Source organism: Panthera leo, chromosome D2 (assembly GCF_018350215.1).
Source record: "Panthera leo isolate Ple1 chromosome D2, P.leo_Ple1_pat1.1, whole genome shotgun sequence".
Lineage (NCBI taxonomy): Eukaryota > Metazoa > Chordata > Mammalia > Carnivora > Felidae > Panthera > Panthera leo.
In genome coordinates, this window is record NC_056689.1 from 46,400,718 (window position 1) to 46,419,778 (window position 19,061).

The 19,061-nt window shown below is 50.5% G+C and overlaps 1 protein-coding gene across 7 annotated transcripts in view; it reads left to right on the forward strand.

The window, feature by feature from the left end:
* Positions 1-18,534, forward strand: part of WDFY4 (WDFY family member 4) — a 309,530-nt gene extending 290,996 nt beyond the window's left edge. For 5 of the 7 annotated variants that reach the window (XM_042907733.1, XM_042907731.1, XM_042907729.1 and 2 more), the window contains 8 exons: positions 233-380; positions 1,464-1,648; positions 2,520-2,678; positions 7,166-7,345; positions 9,190-9,372; positions 11,559-11,643; positions 15,295-15,406; positions 16,422-18,534. In XM_042907733.1, coding sequence (XP_042763667.1) covers positions 233-380; positions 1,464-1,648; positions 2,520-2,678; positions 7,166-7,345; positions 9,190-9,372; positions 11,559-11,643; positions 15,295-15,406; positions 16,422-16,488 — 1,119 coding nt within the window. In that variant the 3' untranslated portion in view covers positions 16,489-18,534. Of the gene's footprint in view, positions 1-232; positions 381-1,463; positions 1,649-2,519; positions 2,679-7,165; positions 7,346-9,189; positions 9,373-11,558; positions 11,644-12,662; positions 15,407-16,421 lie in introns of those variants that run through there. The other 2 variants (XM_042907734.1, XM_042907735.1) reach the window with 2 other exon arrangements.
* Positions 18,535-19,061: the final 527 nt, after the last annotated feature.

Sequence of the window (19,061 nt, forward strand, 5' to 3'; positions counted from 1 at the left end):
CACCATGACCTGGAGAAAGCAGTGGGCCCTCTCTGAGCCCAAGCCCCTCATCGACAACATCCGAGGGCTGAACCAGATAGTTCTGTTTTTGTTTATCTCAGTCAGAAGCGAGCCCAGCTCAGGCAGCACTCAGAGCGGAGGTACCGCTGTGGCTTGACTGGGGAGGACTCCTCCTCCGGCCATCTGTCCCTAATGACTTGTGCGGTATACGTCTGTCCCCTTGCCTCTCCAGCTCTTTACGAAACCCCACCCAGCCAGGACCACTGCAGGGAAGGCTTCACCAGGAAAGGATGCCATCATACCTGCGAGCCTCCCCAGCCACCCACAGCCCTTTTTCTACAATCTGCAGTCACTGCGGCCCTCCCAGGTCACAGTCAAAGGTAACCACCTGGTCAGCTCTGTTTGGCGCCCTGTCCCACAGATGTCCCTTTAGTGACTGGTGTTCCTTTGGAGACTCAGGGGCACAGACCCTTCAGGGTCTTGGGGTCTGACTTTGGATGGCTGTGTCTCTAGTCACAGCAGGAATCTGGGGAGGCCTGTGCCCTGGAAGTGTCCGGAACCACCTCTGTTAGATCCTGACAGACTCACCTGTCTGCCTGTCTATCTAAGACACACATTCCCCTCCTTCTTTCATATATGTGTGTGCGCACATACACACACACCCCTTTCTCTTTCTTTCTCTTTCTCTCTCTTTCCTGCACACACACACACATACACCCCTCCTCACCTCCAAAGCCAGATTTCCCGAGGGGAGAGAGGGTTGCAGCCTCTGTTCCTTAGTACCCACAGTCACCGTTGCTCCTAAGCACCCACGCGGGCCTGCAGCCACTAGCCAGGAGCAGCTGACCTGGGGCACACAGCCCAGTGTGAGTTCCAGCCCTGCTGCTTCTTAGGGAAACTGTGGGTGAAGTCTGATGTCTGGGCCATCTGGGGCATGCACTGCTTTTGGGAAATCCCAAGACAAAGGGCAACATTCTGGAGTTCTATAAGGAGTACAAGGCCAGGTTTGTTGGGGGTTTTTGGTGTGTCCTTTTTTTCCTTCAACTCCAAGAACAGTGCCTGTGGCACACCCATCCCTACCAGATAAGGTGTCTGGGAGGGACAGGAAGGGCAGAGCCCCCCAAGGCTCCTGTGGCTTTGTGCCACCTGCACCGACAGCCTCAGCCACTCCTCCCCTGATATCAGCCCTTTAGAGACACTGAAAACCTGTGGCCACGTGCAAGCTTAACGTATGTGCTAAAACAGGGGAGGAACCCAGGGCCAGGGGACCCAGCTCGGGGCCAGGGTCTAACACAGCCCCTGGAGTGAGGCCCTGGAGTGAGGTGACTTGACGAGCAAGTGGCTACTGCCCAGGCTTGTGCTTTGCCAAGTCCAGGTCACCTGCCCATGGCTCCTCCCTGGGCACAGAGAAAGGGGGTGTTGCCTCTTGGCGGGTAAGCTCCACCATACTAACTGGGGGGTAGATATGTACCTTTTCTCTCTAGGCTCAGAATCCCCCAAAGGAGCCATTGGCCACATCGTCCCTACCGAGAAGACCATCCTGGCTGTGGAAAAGAACAAGATGCTGCTGCCTCCGCTCTGGAACAGGACCTTCAGCTGGGGCTTTGATGACTTCAGCTGCTGCCTGGGGAACTATGGCTCTGACAAGGTGGGCGGGTGTGGGGTGCAGGCATGGGGCACGCGGGCAGGCGGGGCGCAGGGTGGTCACCGTTGAGGCAGAAGCAGTCAGAGGGCGAGTCCAAAGCAGGCACAGCTGCCCCACTTCCTCCTTGTGCCTGTGCCCCCTGCCTGAGAGGGAGACGGCTTGTGCGGCCCGGCTGAGGGCCCTTGTGGGCCAAGCCTCCAACCCATATTCTAAGGAGCGGAGCTTACAAGTTCACAGTGCACGCTGTCACTTCACAGCAGTCTCTGCCACCAGCCGGTCACTTGGCTGCGTGGAGGCCACTCAGACTCTCAGTCTAGGTGTGGAGTCTTGGGGTTCCCCTGGCATTTGCTCACGGCTCAGACTCTGAGGACACTCACTGAGCATTGAGCCAGCGCCAGAAGCGAGCCGTCTGGTTGCCCTTCATCCACCCTTGACTCAGGCCACAAAGTTACTTCACATCTTGCTGTGGCCCTGGCCACCTCCAGCCTCCTTTCCTAGCCCAACTTCCCTCCTACCCTACATCCCATGCACCGATCACATGACATGAACTCCCTGCCCACCGAGCTCTCCCTTGCCACCCCCAGCCTTCCCTACCACTTCATGAGGCAGCCAGGTGTTTACAACGTCTCCCTAACTCCCTGCTCGCTTGTGTCTCCCCACTCACTAGAGTATGAGCTCCTTGGGGACAGGCTTGGATTGCCTGCATTGGGTCACCAGTGCCAGCCTCCGGAACACATGACATGTCCTGCAGTTCCCATGGCACACAAGCAAGCCAGCAGCATCCAGACCTGCCCTTGTCCCTCTGTCACCCCGTCCGGGCTCTCGGCCCTGTGCTGGCTGGGGCGCCAGTGCTCACCCCACTTGTCTCCCATAGATCCTGACGACATTCGAGAACCTGGCTGCCTGGGGCCGCTGCCTGTGTACCGTGTGCCCAGCCCCCACAACGATCATCACCTCTGGGGCCAGTGCAGTGGTCTGTGTATGGGAGCTCAGCATAGCCAGAGGCCGCCCGAAAGGCCTGCACCTCAAGCAGGTACCATACCTCAGGTGGGGATTTTACCTCAGGCCGGGATGGTGCCTAAGGTGGAGTTCGTGACTGGGGCATGTGTGGTGCCTCAGGCAGGTATAGTGCCCTAGCGCCATCTAATTCCCTGCGCACCAAAAGCCCTGCCTCCCTCAGGAGCCGAGAACACAGAGAGGCACTGGTGACGGCACATGGCTGTTTGCTGTTAGAAGGCCACGGTTTCATGCCCACGGGGGTTTTGACAAGCCCACAGGGCAGGTGGCCCCATGGGACCCATCCCTCAATGAGAGATGCCGCTTACGCGTCAGAGCCAGTGAAAGCAATTTCCTTGCACTTGAGAACATTTTTGATCATGTGCCGTGGGCACTTGTGCGGATAGCCTCCTTTTACCTTCTCAACAACACTGTACACTAGGTGCTATTCTTATCCTTACTTTACCGGTGGAAAAAACAGGTGCGAAGAAGTTAAGTGACTCGTCGTGGAGCCGGAAATTGAAAGGCTATTTCAGAACAGCAGTGGAGTAGAGCAAAAGCAGGCGGGGGCAGTGGGCTCCTTCCAGTCCCGCCTCAGGAATCACCGCCGCTCTCGTAACAAGCAGAGTGTACTCACTGTTTGCTTGAGACTCTGTACATTCGTTTCAGTCTGGCGAATCCGGCACTGTTATTCCCACTTCCACACAAGGAAACTGAAGCTCAGAGAGAGCGAGTTTGCGTTTTAATCTGGGTCGATCTAACTCTAAACCCACGCTTCCTGCCTGTGCATCCTTGAACCTGCCCAGAATACCACTAGGGTACGCTTCCAACTCTAAAATGCAGCTCATTTTTACATCTGCATTCGTAGTTAGCCATATAGACCCAAGATGACAACCACCAAAATTAATCATACAAAACTCACCACGGATCAGATTTCCTAAACCGCACATGTTTCACTGAAACTGCTCCGCGGTTTCTCTGGATGCTTTTCAAGCCCTCCCCTGACCACCCTACCACCCCCTGTAGCACACGTGTGGTGCAAGGTAGGCACTCAGTAGACGTGAGGTAAAGAACGACTGGGTCAGTGCTGAGGGGGCCGATTACTCCTGTGGAGCAGTGGCACCTGCTGAGGGAGCTGTGCAGGCCAAGTGCAGGCTGCCTTCCCCAGACTCTCAAAGCCAGCCTCGGAGTGCCCTGCCTTTTCACCTTTTCACCCTGTTCTAGGTTTCCTTCTCCTTCCATGGACTGCGGGCAGGGGGCTACGTTCTTACTCCTGACCTGTGTGAAGAGACCGCACATTATTATTACTCTATGGAGTGCTCCCTTATCCCAGACCCCACTTTAGGGACACCCTAGATCCAGCCTGACTACAGAGCCGGCCTTGGGGAGTCGGGGAAGCGGCCTCCCGCTACCGCTCCCAGGTCCCTTTTCGAAATGAAGATGTGCTATATAAAAGCCCTGTATTGACAGCATAAAAATGTAATTCATCATCCTCTCCTAGTTATAAATCAAGAGGAAAAGGTAAGGGGAATCCCACACGCTCTTATTTCCTACGCAGAATAAAATCCTTTATCATTTACCCGTAGTGGCTGACATGGCCTTGGGGATCCCCCAGACCACCAGCTTCTCAGCGAGGGGGTCTGTCCCTGACTTGCCGGCAAAGACATCATTAAATAGTTTTATACACAGTTTTTTTTAAGTGTTTCATTTTTTAAAGATATTACAACATTAAAGACAAATTTCAAATTCACTTCAAAGTTGAATAATTCTCTATAATCTCTATAAAAGTTTCCATTGTCACATACTGCCATCCCCAGATATACATATTTATACCATTCTGATCATTGTGTAGATATGTTTATTCTGTTTCCACCCAGCCTATCAAATTGTTTCTGCTTCTCCACAGTCTGTAATTTACATTTCAATTGTTCTGTATTATTCCATTTCCATAAAATTACATTTCAATTGTTTTGTTATGTCAGTGCGATGCGGTTTAATAAACCGTTTCTCCTCAAACTAGACAATTACATTACTTCCAAATTTTAACTATTTTAAATAATGTTGCAGACAACAGCTTATCTAGATTGCTGTTTGCTTCTGATTAATTGTTGCCTTAAAATAAATTTCAAGAAGTAGAACTACCAAGCAGGGACATCATGCTTTCGATAGTGGTTCTGTAACGTTACATTGCCACCGCGATTAATTAAGAGTGCCCATCTCACCACAAGTGTCCAGCATGAGCAGTTATTTCCACAGGCTTTTGTTTTGTTTTATTTTATTTTACTTTATTTTATTTTATTATTTTATTTTCTTTATTTTTTGCTGCTTTATTTAGGCATGATGACAGTGAAGTCATTTTAATTGGCCACGTAGAGAGGTACTGTGACAGTACCCCCTGATTCATGGTTTCACGTGCCATGGTTTCAGTCACCTGTGGTCAGCCATGGCCCGAAACCAGATAATCCTCCTTCTGACTCATCATCAGAAGGTCAGTAGTAGCCTCGGGGCATGTCACAGTGCCTATGACATTCACCTCATGTCATCACAGGAAGGACGAGTAGCGTCCAATAACACATTCTGAGAGAGAGAGGCCACACTCACATAACTTTCATTGCAGTACGTTGTTATAACAGTTCTAGTTTATTACTAGTTATTGCTTTTAACCTGTTACTGTGTCTAATTTATAAATTAAATTTTTTCATAGCTATGTATGTACAGGAAAAAAACAGTACACACAGGGTTTGGTACCACCCACGGTTTCAAGCATCTACTGAGGGTTTTGGAACATGTCCTCCATGGATAAGGGGGACTACTGTATTCTTATTTTATTTATTTATTTATTTATTTATTTATTTATTTATTTATTTTAAAATATAATTTATTGTCAAGTTGGTTTCCATACAACACCCAGTGCTCATCCCAACAAAGAGCCAGTAGACAGCACATTGACATCTGCTGTCCTCCTTCACTGATGTCCTCAGCCTTTCCAGATGGGGGTGGCTACGTGCCTCGTGATGAGAGGCAGTGAGCCTTACACGGGTGGTCAGTGCCTGCACGCAGACTGGCCCCCCTCACTCTCCAGTGCCTCCCTTTGCAAAGCAGTAGATTTGGCTCCATTCATGGACAGCACATGGGGACACTTGGGCTCAGAGCTTCTCTCTCTGAATCCCCAGCCTTTAGTCCAGCATCCCCTGGCTTGCACTCTTTGGAGTCACCATGTCCCTCTATGGTCAGAACTCAGTCATCAGAGCTCCTGTCGGATCCTCTGCTTTTCTCTTCATGTGGACAGCTTCCAGTTTCCTGAGATGACCCCAGTCATCTTCTGTGGGTCACGTCCGGAACCTTGCCAGCCCCATCTGCTTGGTGCCACATTAAGATCTACCGAAAACAAACAGGAATCCCTGGCAGAACTCTTCCTGGCTGTGACCAGGCAAAGTGACAGCTTTGAAAAATGATGCTCAGACTCATTGACCCAAATGAGCGAGCAGTCATCCGTCCTGAGGGTGGAGGTTTACCACTAGGTAAGCCAGGGTAATCACATTTCAGAACGCCATCTCTGCACTTCTCTGGCTCATTCCAGAAGACAGCTGCCCGTGTGGATGCAGCAGCTCTCAGATCAGGCTTACCTGGCAGCTTCTGGGACCATTGTGATGGAAACCACACTGTGGCCAGCGGCCGTGGACCTGGGAACACCAGGCCACCCCAGCCCCTCCGGCACGTGTCCCTGGGGAGCAAGGCCTCTGGCCATATCTGGATACATAACCATCTGTGAACCAGGCGAGACCCAGCACAGGCCAACCTGAGGGCCAAGACCAAGGCCCTGAGTCACCTGCTGCCACGTGGCCAGACAGGCTATGAACCCAGATCCATCAGACTTGAAAAGTCACATCTTTTTTCATAATGACCTGACAGCCCCCCCACCGCCTCCCTTCCATTTTAGTTGGCAGAGGCATGTTTGTTTCTGAGGTTCTCCTGGGGTAATGCTCAAACTGGAGCGTGCATGAAAATTTCCTGGAGAGCTTGTGAAAACCCATGGTTTTCATCATAGCCCCGCCCCCAGAGTTTCTGACTCAGTCGGTCTTGGATAGGGCCCAAGAATTTGCATTTGAATTTCTAGCTGATGTTTATGCACCTGGTTGGGACACTACACTTGGTAAATCAGTGTCCTTGCATGTGACTAGTGGTACGTGCATCTTCAACACGCAAGGCCAAGTGTAGGTGAGCTCACAGCGTGTGAGGGTGCTACTGGCCTGTTTCAGTTATGATAAAAGGGCTGCAGATCCACACTGGCTGAGCCTCAACTCCCAGAAATGGATGGAACTGAGAGGCCAGCATAGACTCATGTACAAACACACACATGGAAACACATGCACACACATACCACAGACTTTGGAATCATGGAATCACCCTGAATCTCTGTTTCCTCATCTGGAGCCCAACAGTAAGTGGGAAGGCAGGAAATCTCCCCAGGTACCTAGATTGAGGGTCCCTCCCATAATCTGTGGATCTGCTTCTTGTCCCCAGGCCTTATATGGACACACACAGGCTGTCACATGCCTGGCAGCATCAGTCACCTTCAGCCTCCTGGTGAGTGGCTCCCAAGACTGTACTTGCATCCTGTGGGACCTAGACCATCTCACCCACGTGGCCCGCCTGCCTGCCCACCGGGAGGGTATCTCTGCTCTTGCCATCAGTGACGTCTCGGTGAGTCCTCACTTTCTCCATGTCTATGAGCCTGCCTGGAAGCATGGTGCAGTGTCCCAAGAAAAAACCCAGGAACAAAGAGAGGCTGATCTCCCAAGAATGTTGAGAAATGTCCCAAATGTGTGGAGTATTCTTTGCCCAGGCAGAGTGGAGCCATCAACATGTGCAGCATCTGGTTCTAGATTTTATTTTTTCCTTTTTTATTTTTCTCCCTCAGGGTGGTGAGAGTGGTGGGAGGTGTCTGTTCTGGCACAGGCATGAGGGAATTGGGGCAGGAAGTTGGCTTTGGTAAGAGATCTTCTGGGCTTGGCGGACTAATTCAGTTCGCTGATGTTAAGTCAGTGCTAACTCATCAGGTGCTTCTGGTCTCCATGGCAGGAAGTGCTTCTGTTTGTCCCTCCAAGCTGCTACCAAAGATAAGCCTGTCAGGAACGTGTGTGTGTGTGTGTGTGTGTGTGTGTGTGTTATGTCTGAGTGAAACAGAGAGAGACAGACAGATAGACAGAGACCGAGACAGAGAGAACAGAAAGAGTTAGAGAACTATATATCTAAATCTCAGTGTGGAATTTCTCCCAGGCTGGAGTCCTCATCATAGGGCATGGGGTTCCATGAGGATTCAAAGGCTCTGCATCTTCTCACAGAAAACCCTAGGAGTCCAGGGCATGGATAGAGTGGCAAGGGGATAATAGAAAGAGGGGGAGATAATGAAGAAGGCTCCTCGTCCCAACTTTAGCCAAACATGGTGTTCCAGGTAGACTTGAATCTAAGATGAATCTTACATGGGCAGAACAGAGGATGGATGGATGGATGGATGGATGGATGGATGAATAGGTATGTGGCTGGATGGATATTTGGGTGAATTAATGGGCAGATAGGTAAGTGGGCAGATGGAGGTGGATGGATGGATGGATGGGAGGATGGTGAGTGAATGGACAAATTGGTGGATGTATTGGGAAAGGCACCAAGCCCTGAACTGAGAGAGCATTATAAAGAATAATGTCCTCAGATCTCAGAGGAGACATAGCATGACCAACAACTTGTTGAATTCAACTTGTCCTGGAGCCAACTGAATTCACTAAGTGCCTACTGGGCTCAGGGTTGGGTGCTTGGCAGAGATGTATCAGACATGGTCCTCAGCCTCAAGCAGACTCTAACAGAGTCAGACAATTCAGAAAGGGATATGATGGAGCCCAGAGGGCTATGGAAGGGCACTGAGTTCCCTACGTCCTTTCTGTGGTTAGGGCAAGGCTCAAAGGCATGGCTCCAGCTGGTTTTATGAGTCCTCAGTGACAGTGACCACTATACCATTGGCCATAATATTGACAAGGACTTGAGAAGAAAACTCTAGACATAAACATTTCAGGAGGTTCGATGGGGACATTTCTCCTCAGAAATTCCCTTCAGAGAGACACCGCCAATTCTTTGAGCCATATACAATCATTCAAACCTCTGTACTCTGCCCTCTACCAAGTGATATCCAAATCTTCTTCATGGGGACAGGGCTGGCCTGCCTGCCATGTCCAGGCCCCATGTCTGGAGCCAGAGGCAGTCTCCAGGCTGTGGAAGGAGTCCAAAGGGTAAGTCAGCCAGTTTGTGTCAGAGAAAGCAGTATCCAAACACATGACTGCAGTATGCAAATAGCCAGGAATTTGTAGTTGTGTGAAAACACAAGAGACCTATGAGCCATCTAATAAGAAGTGGGTATCTTAGGTCTTGGAGTACCTTCATTAGTCTTCAGAAGATAGCAGGTTAAGGGTGCTTGGGTGTGCAAACTCTGGCTGAGCAAATGCGGATGGGCAGGCAGTGACCTCAGCGTGGAGTGAAATCAGTTTTTATTGCTGCAGGGCACCATTGTCTCCTGTGCGGGAGCCCACTTGTCTCTGTGGAATGTCAACGGACAGCCACTGGCCAGCATCACCACGGCCTGGGGCCCTGAAGGAGTCATAACCTGCTGCTACATGATGGAAGGGCCAGCATGGGACACAAACCATGTCATCATCACTGGGAGTCAAGAAGGCATGGTTCGGGTAGGTGTGTCTTGGGCAGAAGGAAGGCAGAATGAAGGCAGAATGAGTACAAGAAAGTGGTCTTTGTTCTCACTTCCTCCAAAAGCCCAAATCTATAGGCTGCATTTGAGACCAAATGGTATGCCAGACTAGGTCTTCATGGCAAGTGAGGGCAAAGGCAAGGCTCTCTCCAGGCAAAACGTAGATAGATAGATAGATAGATAGATAGATAGATAGATAGATAGAAGATAGATAGAATTATATATATAATTGTATACACACATATACTCATGAAATGAAATAAACATTTATCAGCACGAGGTGTGAAAGCTGAATGGTCAAATGTGTAAGAACATAGCCCAGTGCTGAAAAGAAATATTTGGGCGATCCATTCACACACTTGCCCATCCATCATCCACCCATCTGTTCACCCACTAATCCATCCAACTATTTATCTCTATACCTATTCATCCATTCATCCATCCTTTCATCCATCCTTCCAATAATACATCTACCTACCTACCCAACTATTTATCTCTCTACCATTCCTTCCTTCCTTCCCTCCCTCCTCCCTCCCTCTCTCCATCCCTTCCTTCCTCCTTTCCTTCCTTCCTCCATTCCTTTCCTCCTATACAATGATCTGTCCTTCCATATACCTATCAATTTACCCATGAATCCATCTATACATCCAAATATTTTTTATCTGTCCATCACCCTAACTCTGGCTCTGTACCAAACTCATCATACAAGCCACAGGGAACACAGAAATTAATAATAGGCCATTATCCTCCAGCTGATCATATCCTAGAAGAGAATACAAACAGAAAATACATGTATGCAATGCATGCTATGACCATGATAATCAGAGTGCCATGGACCCTCTGAGGAAGGCCATGGAGAGGGAAAGCATCAATAAACCAGGAAGAAAACGAAACAGAAACATTGAAGTGTGAGGATTAGCCTGGGAAGAACAAGGTAAGCTTTCTGAGACTGACAGGAGGGATGAAGGAATGAGTAAAGATAAGGAATAATTCAGAGGCTTACTTAAGAAACTGTCAACTGAATTCCACAGTTTAAAGGAAATGTTGACTGAAGGCCATAATGTATTCAAGAAAATGTCCATTGAATGCTTCAAACGTTTATGAAAGCTTGCTGAGTGCCATCATGGCTAAAACTTGGCCTTGCTTTGCATGGGTGTCCATGCCCCAAGGCTCAGAATAATCATGGAGATAATACTTGCTGAATAAATATGTGGAGAGGGTCCAAAGGGAGTATGGATTTATTTCTAACAGAGAGACATGAGAGGAGATGGCAGTATAGCTGAGTCCCAAGGATGAAGAAAAGTTACAGCATATGGAGAGGCCAAGCAGGCTGAGGGGTCACTGTGTGTGGGTGGGAGAGACAAGGCTGAGGAGGGTCCCTTGAGAAGCCCCATTTGTGGGCTAGGAGGGGTACCTCATCTCTGCAGAGAGCAGGGCATCCTGGGCTAGCCAGAACATGAGTAGGTCAGGGAGGCCTGGGCTTGGTGGGGTGACTCACACTGTGGGTCAGTCAGAGGAGTCCAGGCTGGCCAAGCAGCAGGTGCATTTTTTTTTGTGGGCCCCCAAGTCATGAGTGAGAGACTTTCATGCACTCAGCACTCATTCATCCAACATGGCAATTGAGCTCCCGGAATGGCCCAGGGCTGGGTTAGGCCTGGTGTGGAGTTCAAAAAATCATTAAGAGGAGGCTGATCCTTGCCCTTTGTCAACATAACATCTGGATTCAGCAAGTGAGAAGCCATATGCAGTCAGCATGAGGACATTAATAGAAGGGCTTGGGACCAAGAGCCAGACACAGAGAATGGGGAGGCCTAGCTGCTAAGTGGTGAGGGAGGCCTCCAGGGATGGCGGCAGTGGGGTGAGAGGGCATTAGCTAAGTAAAATGACAATAAACTAGCTGCTGGGTCTCATCCCTGAAGATGAGAGGTTGAGGACGGAGGCACTATGGTCACAGGAGGGCAGAGTAAACCCACCTAAGCTTCAACAGTGCTCTACTGAAGCCTAAGTAATTTTTTGTCCCCGAGAATACGTTAGTGTTGGAAGTGAAAGGGGACCATGTTCCCATCCCTTCCCTCAGGGTCTGTTGGATGTGAGGGAATGGAATGGGCCCGAGGCCACAGACAGGATCATTTCCCCAGCCATTGGCCCTTTCTCTTTTCTGGACAGATTTGGAAGACTGAGGACATGAAGACATCTGTTCCCGGGCTGGTAGCACCAGAGGATCCCTCAGCTCAACCTCTGAGCCCAAGAGGTACCTGCCCTGCTAAGGGTGTGGGGCCTTCGCCTTGCTGTCTTCACTCCCCCCTCCCCTCCCATAGCTCCATTCAGTCCTACGGAGTCCAGGGAAGCCATTGAATCTCTCTGGATGTTGTCAAGTTGGGGGGACAGAGCACAGTTTACTGCAAGCTGCCGGCAGAACATGAAGCAGCGTGGAGTAGTCCCGTTGCATCCTAGCCCCGTCATGCAGGGACCAGCAAGCTCTGGGATGCTCCCTGGACATGTGAACAGTCGTGGTGGTTTTCAGGGGCTTCTGAGCCTCAGAACATTACAGAGCTTAGTTTGATGTTCTCCATCTGCCTGGATGACTCCTCAATGCCACACTTCCCAGCCCAGGGCCTGGGTCCAAATGCCTACTTGCCTGGACAGCCATGCTGCAGAAAGGGGCAAGGAGGGGCCAGGGAGGGGCCTTGCCATATGCCTGGAGAGAGGAAGTGGTTCCATAGCGCCCCGGCCTGCCCTGGTGATCCTGGCTCCGTCCACCCAACTCCCCATGGCAAGTTCCTCAGAGTGGGTCTGGAGGTCCTCTACATCCGCAATTCCCAGGAGCCTTATTAAAAATGTAGATCTGGGTCCTGTTTTTACCTTAAGCCCTGGCAAAAGATTGGGGGTTGCTAGATTTCCATGTCTAACAGGTCCCCAGTTGAGTGTGGTGTGTACCAAGGTAAAAGAACGACTGTTCTGGAGCCCTCTTTGGTTTGTGGCAGATGGGACTGATGTAAGAAAATCTGCTCTCTATTCTGCTATCACGGCCTCTGGTACCATCACCACCATGGCCACCACTGCTCAGCTTGCAGGGAGACGGCTGACCCTGAGCAGTCTCCATCATGCATACTTGCCGTGTATTCTCTAATTTGTCACGACAACCCCGTGAGATAGATTTTATTATGCCACCCATATGAAGGATTAGGACATTGAAGCACAGAGGCCTAGGAGCTTTCCCAGAGTTACCCAGAAGCGTAGGATTACCATCATTCTCACTTCTGTCCCCAGAGCGGACATAAGCAACCTCAGACCAACTTCAGACTGCCAGGCAAACCTCAACCGCGGATACTGCCATGCATCATCAACAATAGCACCACCCCTGATCACAGGCACAAAGATCACCAGCAAAGCCATCGCCTCCTTCTCTTCCACCACAGCTGTCCCAATAGCCCCCAGCCATCACCTCCTCCAGCGCAGCCAGCCTTCTTTCTCAGCTCCGTCTTCATCAAAGATTTTGGCCCAGAACCGAGACATTTTTCTTGGTGCCGCCCATGATGAAAGGAAACATGTTACCATGAAGTGTGACTTCTCCTGTCATCATGAGTTCTGGTTTACTCGTATCCCAAGACCCATGATCATTCACGGGAGAGAATTTATTAGAGTGCTAAGGGCTGCCTTCTAAAAAGAGTAGCCATCTTCAGTTAGTTCCTTTCTAGAATATACTCCACACCTTCCTGATTCATTTAATCATCCATTTATTGTTCTTTCTTCACACAAACATGCACAGACATCTGATCAGCCCTTACTGGGTCCCAGGCTCTACACTGAGCATCCCTTCCTTCAAAATAACACCATCTGGGCACCCTTGTCAATAATGTGGGCAGACCCAAAGCAGTGACCTCAGAAGGATCTACAACCACATTCACTTCATTGTTCCTAGTACCTTGAGGGTCCTTTGGGACTCCAAGGAATCACCCCATCTCAGGGTAAAAAGAAAGATGTGTGGGGTTTGTACATTCTAAAAAAACTCACAACAGTTCTTTGAAGAACGGGGGTCAGACTTTCTCCCCTATTTCTCCCACCCAGTTGGAAGAGAGCTAGCATAGAATCCTGTTCCCCAGCCTCATTATGAACAATTCTGTGGTACACCTGCACGAAAGGATGCCAGTTCAGTCCGTGGCTCCACTGCCCATTTCTGAAGCTATGGAGGTCCCATGAGGCAAAGGTTGATAAATGGATGTCTGAACAAGAATGCTGGATGGATGGAAAGACCGATGAATGAAGAGCACCTCAAAGACCTTCCACTGGTTCTGGAAGTGCCATTGCATTCATGGGTTTCTGTTCAGGGTCAACAGTTGTGCTGAGATTGTACTCATTGGGAATGGGGTCCAAAGAAATGGGAAGTGACATGAAAAGCAAGAGGCAGGGCTCCAGACCTAGTTCTGTGCCCAACAATTACTCTGTCCCTCGGTTCCCCTGCCTCTGACATGTCAGGATGTGCAGGAAGTACCTAACATGAAAAATAACAGGCATAGACAAGAATCTGCTCAACAAAATGCAGGTTGTTCTTATCATTTTTATAGGCTGGTAAGAGCCTTCTCCCTTCATATACCGGCCGATGACATTACGGAGCTCACAAGGCTGTTTCAGGCTGGCAGCAGCCCCATCACGCCTGGGTCCACATCCTTAACCTGCCGTTTGTCCCGACCTGTCTGAGGTCACCACCGCCAAATAGAAAACAACTGCCGAGGTTGTGATTACAGTTTAAGGGAGGATTCAGGTGAAATGGCACGAGGGCACGGATGTATTCGTGAAAATCAGGCTGGACCACAGTGTAGAAATAGAAAATCCATTTGCAGGCTTACAAACCTCAACCTGTGGAGGTCTCGTTGTTCTCCGAATATTGCTCAAACCCGTTTTGCTGGAAGGTGACAGAATCAGGCATGGCACGTGGATGTCTGTACCTGTGTCCTGTTGGTGTGCATGTTGCTATATCCCTCAGATGTCTTAAGGGGCAAGAAAGGAGAGCTTTGGAGATATTGAGGATGCCTCGTTTGTGTACAGACATGATCTAATTTCGGCCCGGAATTCACTTATTTGTCATTTGAAACAAGGACCAACCCAGTCAGAGCACAACGTATTTTAGGAATCACCTCGTAGACTTGGACTTGACCTGGAACACAAAAAGGGCTCCGGGAAGGCTTGTAGTGTGGCCTTTTGCACACACACAAAATGTGCACGCATTTCCCGGTGCACAGGCCTCTCCGCGCACGTAAGAGGACACCCTGGGACAGCTGGGACAGCTGTGTCGTTCCTGCCCTGACTCTGAGTGACTTCGCAGGGATGTACCCAGCTGATGTCTCTCCATCTCGCCCTCCATGTTGAAGGAATTACTGTCTGCCCCCAAATGCAGTCATTAAAATGAGTGAAGTAACAATCATTGAGTTATATTTTTTGAAAAAACGTTCTCAGCATTTAATTATTGGTTGTGGCGTGAGAGGATTTAGATAAGTTGATAATGCCGACTTTATGTAATTTATTTTTACTAGGCAATTACGGGCTGTGTTACATCCTGGCAGCAAGGTATTGTGGGGCATCTTATTAAGCATAAAGCCAGTAAACACTGATGAACAATTTTGCTGAACTAGGCATGCAATTTAGAAAGCAATAATACACAAATCCAATTTGGTACACAATGGATACCGCAGCCCGTCAGCACATGTAACTATCACAGCCTGCAAATTAAATTGGGACGGCCCTTTTTGCAACGGCACAGGCCAAGATTAAATATATTTTCCCCTCAATTTAACAAGTTGCTGACCACAAATATAAATATGTGTGTATGTGTTTGTGGCTCTGCCCGTGGACATCCACGTGCATGCATGGGTTTCCTAATCGTTCTCTCGCACGATCCCCACAGGTCACAGGTGGGAGAAGAATCTTGCCCTCTGCCGAGAGCTGGATGTCAGCCTTGCTTTGACAGGGAAGCCCAGCAAGACCAGCCCTGCGGTGACAGCCCTAGCCGTGTCCAGGTAACCAAGGCCTGGCTCCTTCGGGCCTCCAGCAGCTCAGGGCTCAGGTGGCCTGGCCCTGGAAAGTCGCCTCACTGCTGTAGGCACCAGGGAGGGCCCACCTTGCACAAGAGGCAAATGAGGAGCCCACGTAGGGCCCTAGGAAATGTTTTTTAACACACACATGTTCGTGCTCTCTCTCTCTTTCAAATACCCGTGGATTCATAAAGAAATGTAAAAGGGTGTAGCTTTGTAACTTCATGCTGGGGAGGCACTGTTTTCCTGAGGCCCGCTACCGATGCTAACATTTGGCGTGATGAGTATCGTACACTAAAAAAAAAAAAGCGCCTTTTGAGAGCTCTAAGCCAGTGCAGAATAGCCAAGTGTCAGCCACTACACTTGATAGACATTATTTGATTCTTCATAATTACCCAGTGGAGGTAAGTGGTCCTTTCTGTCATTAACCCATTGCTCACACTAGGAAGTGGAGTCTCCGGAGGCCGCGGGCCTTGGAGACGCCCTTCGCTTCCTCCCTCACTGCCCTGCAGTTGCTGGCTCAGGATCTGTGGTGGTGGGAACCACACAGTGTTCCAGAAGCCAGGCTGAAATGAAGTGGGCTAGTGTAGGACATGGGAAAAGGGGGCCGGAGAGTCCGGAGCCCGAACTCTGCTGGAAAACTTGCCATTCGTTTGTAGGGGGGCCAGACTGTCTCTTCACAGGACAAAAGGCACACCTGGAGATGCTGGAGAGAAAAGGCAGGGCCTCACCCTGCTGCCAGGAGCCTGGGCATCTTGGGGAGTCCCCCCATACTCATGAGGGGTGCCACACCCTCAGAGCTCAGAAGTCCCCCCTCTTCGGGGTCAAAGCATTCTCCAATTCTCCCAGCCCCCACCCCTGCCTCAGGTGGAGGTCAGGTGCAGGCCCCACGGGGTCCTGGACTGAACCCGCCATGTCGCAGCGTCCTGAGTGCCCGCTGGGATGAGTGGGACCCACAGGCTTGGCTCTAACACTCCTGTCTATTCCTTCTCTTCCCAAGAAACCAGACCAAACTTCTGGTCGGCGATGAGAAGGGGAGAATATTCTGCTGGTCTGCAGAAGGGTAGGAAGAAAGACAGTGGAGGTCAGGTGGAGTGAGCGGCAGGTACCCTGAGTGGCAGCAGCAGCACCAGCAAAGGGAGGCTGTCGCAGTGCCTGGGGCACAGAAGACTCTCCCCTGAGGAAGGGGCTGCTGGCCATCAGAGCTGCACACCCCGAGCCACTCCATGGCCCATGCGACTTTGGCCTTGGGTTGCCCAAGGACACACTCCATAAAAAGGAGAAGAGCACCTGGGAGCCTGGGAGCAGCGATCTGGAAACTGTGACTCACTCACAAGCTGCCCACGAACTCACAAGACTCACCTTTTCAAAGGGCTTATTACACTGAAAAAAATTGGGTCACTTGCTGGAAACTAATGGGAAATATTGGATTGTCTTTATTTTATTAAAACGACCGTTTTCAAAATGCAAGAGGGCTCGTGAGTGTAAGATCACCACCCTTTTCCACTCAGGTGTTTGCATCCCATACCTAGAAAGGCAGGAAGGCCTCAGAGAAGCACAGCCCGCCCTCAGAGTGTTTCTCAGGCCCTCCTGCCTCCCTCCCTGGAATCTGGCTTTCCTGCAGGCTTGCCCGCCAGACAAGGGTTCATGGGGAGCGAGGGGCTATGCTCAGGAGGCCCGGCTAACATGGCTGACAGGACGTGAACGTGAGTCCTCTGGCAGGCATAGGGAAGTCAGCCTGGGGGTGAGGGAGAGGCACGCTGCCGAGGTGTGCCTACCCTATCTCTGTGCCCCAGAGAAGACTTGGGCTTGGCAGGCTTTTCCCAGGGCCTGACCTTTCATGAGGGCCAAGGCCCCCGTCCACATGTTGATTTGGAGCTGGAGCTCCTCCTGGGAAAATTCGGGCTGCTACGTGACTTGTGCTCTCCATCTGAGAAGATGGCAGGTAGGGAGTCAGCTGAGCCCCTCTGAGGAATTCCAGTGCCTTCCAAGGCACCAGTCACTCTCAGTCCTGTTGTTGGGCACTGAAGGCATCATCCGATTCCAATGCCTTCTCTCCACCCCCAGACTTTCAGAGCTCCTTGAAAGGCAATTCACCTGCCTCTTCAGTGAAATCAAGTCCGGGCGGGTGCACGGGGATTTGGGGCAGCAAATCTCCTTAGCAACTCCCCTCCCTGAGATTTTTCCCTCCAGGGAACACAATCCTTTCCATATTTCTGCAAGCCCTGCAGAGGCCCTGATGAGTGTCCCCATTCAGCGTAGCTCAGGCCTGGGAATGGCAAGAAAATGGACTTGATGTCTTATGCCCTGGGTCGCCTGGCCTCCAGGGGCAGTGAATCAATTTAAAGATAAATCTTCAGAACAGACAGGTGGTACGCAGCTATGTCAAAGATAGTGAGTGAGGGATGGTTAGGAAACAGTGAGCTATCTGTAAACTTTGAGGTCTTTGCAAAGGGCAAGACAGAGGACGAGGTGCTTCTCAGGTCCACTGCCCCCCTCCCTGGGTGAGAAGGGCCTGTGTCTGACCCCAGGGCCAAGGATCTCGCCGCCTCCAGCACTGTCTGCATGTGCTCTTAGCAGACGCCCCATTTACAATCCCCTCGTCAGTCTGGGGCTGCACGGAAGGGCCATAAATTGAAGAGTGGAGAGCACCACTCCCCAGGAAGGCCAAGAAGCAAGTCATAAATATCAAGGCTGGGCGTGCTGTCATGTTTCAAACACCATCCATAGCATTTACCTGAGGCTGAAAGGTCTGCTGGCCCAAAGGCTGTCTTGGACACATTCACTTGACAAATATTTCCTGGACACTGCCTGTTGCTTGCCCACATCACTAGGAAAAGGGAGGGGTGGGGGTCAGGTCTTGTTGGAGTCTTGGTGATAAGATATCTGTGCAAACAAATGTGACTAGGGGTGGAAGGGCTAAAAGAGAGACATCCCATGCCTTAGGGAGGACCTAGGCGATATTGTGGCTGCAGTAGTCTGCTCAGGCTTCCAGAACAAAGTACCATAGGCTGGGGAGCTTAAACACAAAGATTTTTCGGTTCTGGAGCCTGGAAGTTCAAGATCAAGGTCAGCAAGGTTGGTTTCTCCCGAGGCCTCTCTCCGTGGCTTGTAGATGGCTCTGTCTCTCCCTGTGTCCTCACATGGAACTGTGTGTGTGTGTGTGTGTGTGTGTGTGTGTGTGTGCACATGTGTGTGTGCATGTGTGCGTGCGTGCTAATCTCTTCTCATAAAGATACCAGCCATGTTGGATTAGGGTCCATCCTAATGACCTCATTTTACTTTACTTATCTCTCTAAAGATGTTATCTCCCCAAATTGTCACATTCGGAGGTACTGGGGAACAGGACTTCAGCATAGGGATTTTGGTGAGACACAGGTCAGCCCATAACACCGGCTGAAGTAGATGGCCCTGGAGCAAAACTTGGAAGGGCAGATAGGACTTAGCCTTGTCCAGCTGGAGAGCGGGATGTTGTAGGAAGAGGAGGCAGCCTTGGCGAAGGCACAGGGCATGCCAGGCTGGAGCTAGAAAGAAGGAGCAGGAAAAGATAGAGGTCTCAAGACAGGTAGTGAGGGGCTTCCTTAGCTTCTGGGGACAGAGACCCCCGTGTTGGGCTCACTTTCACTGGCTCAGCTGGAGA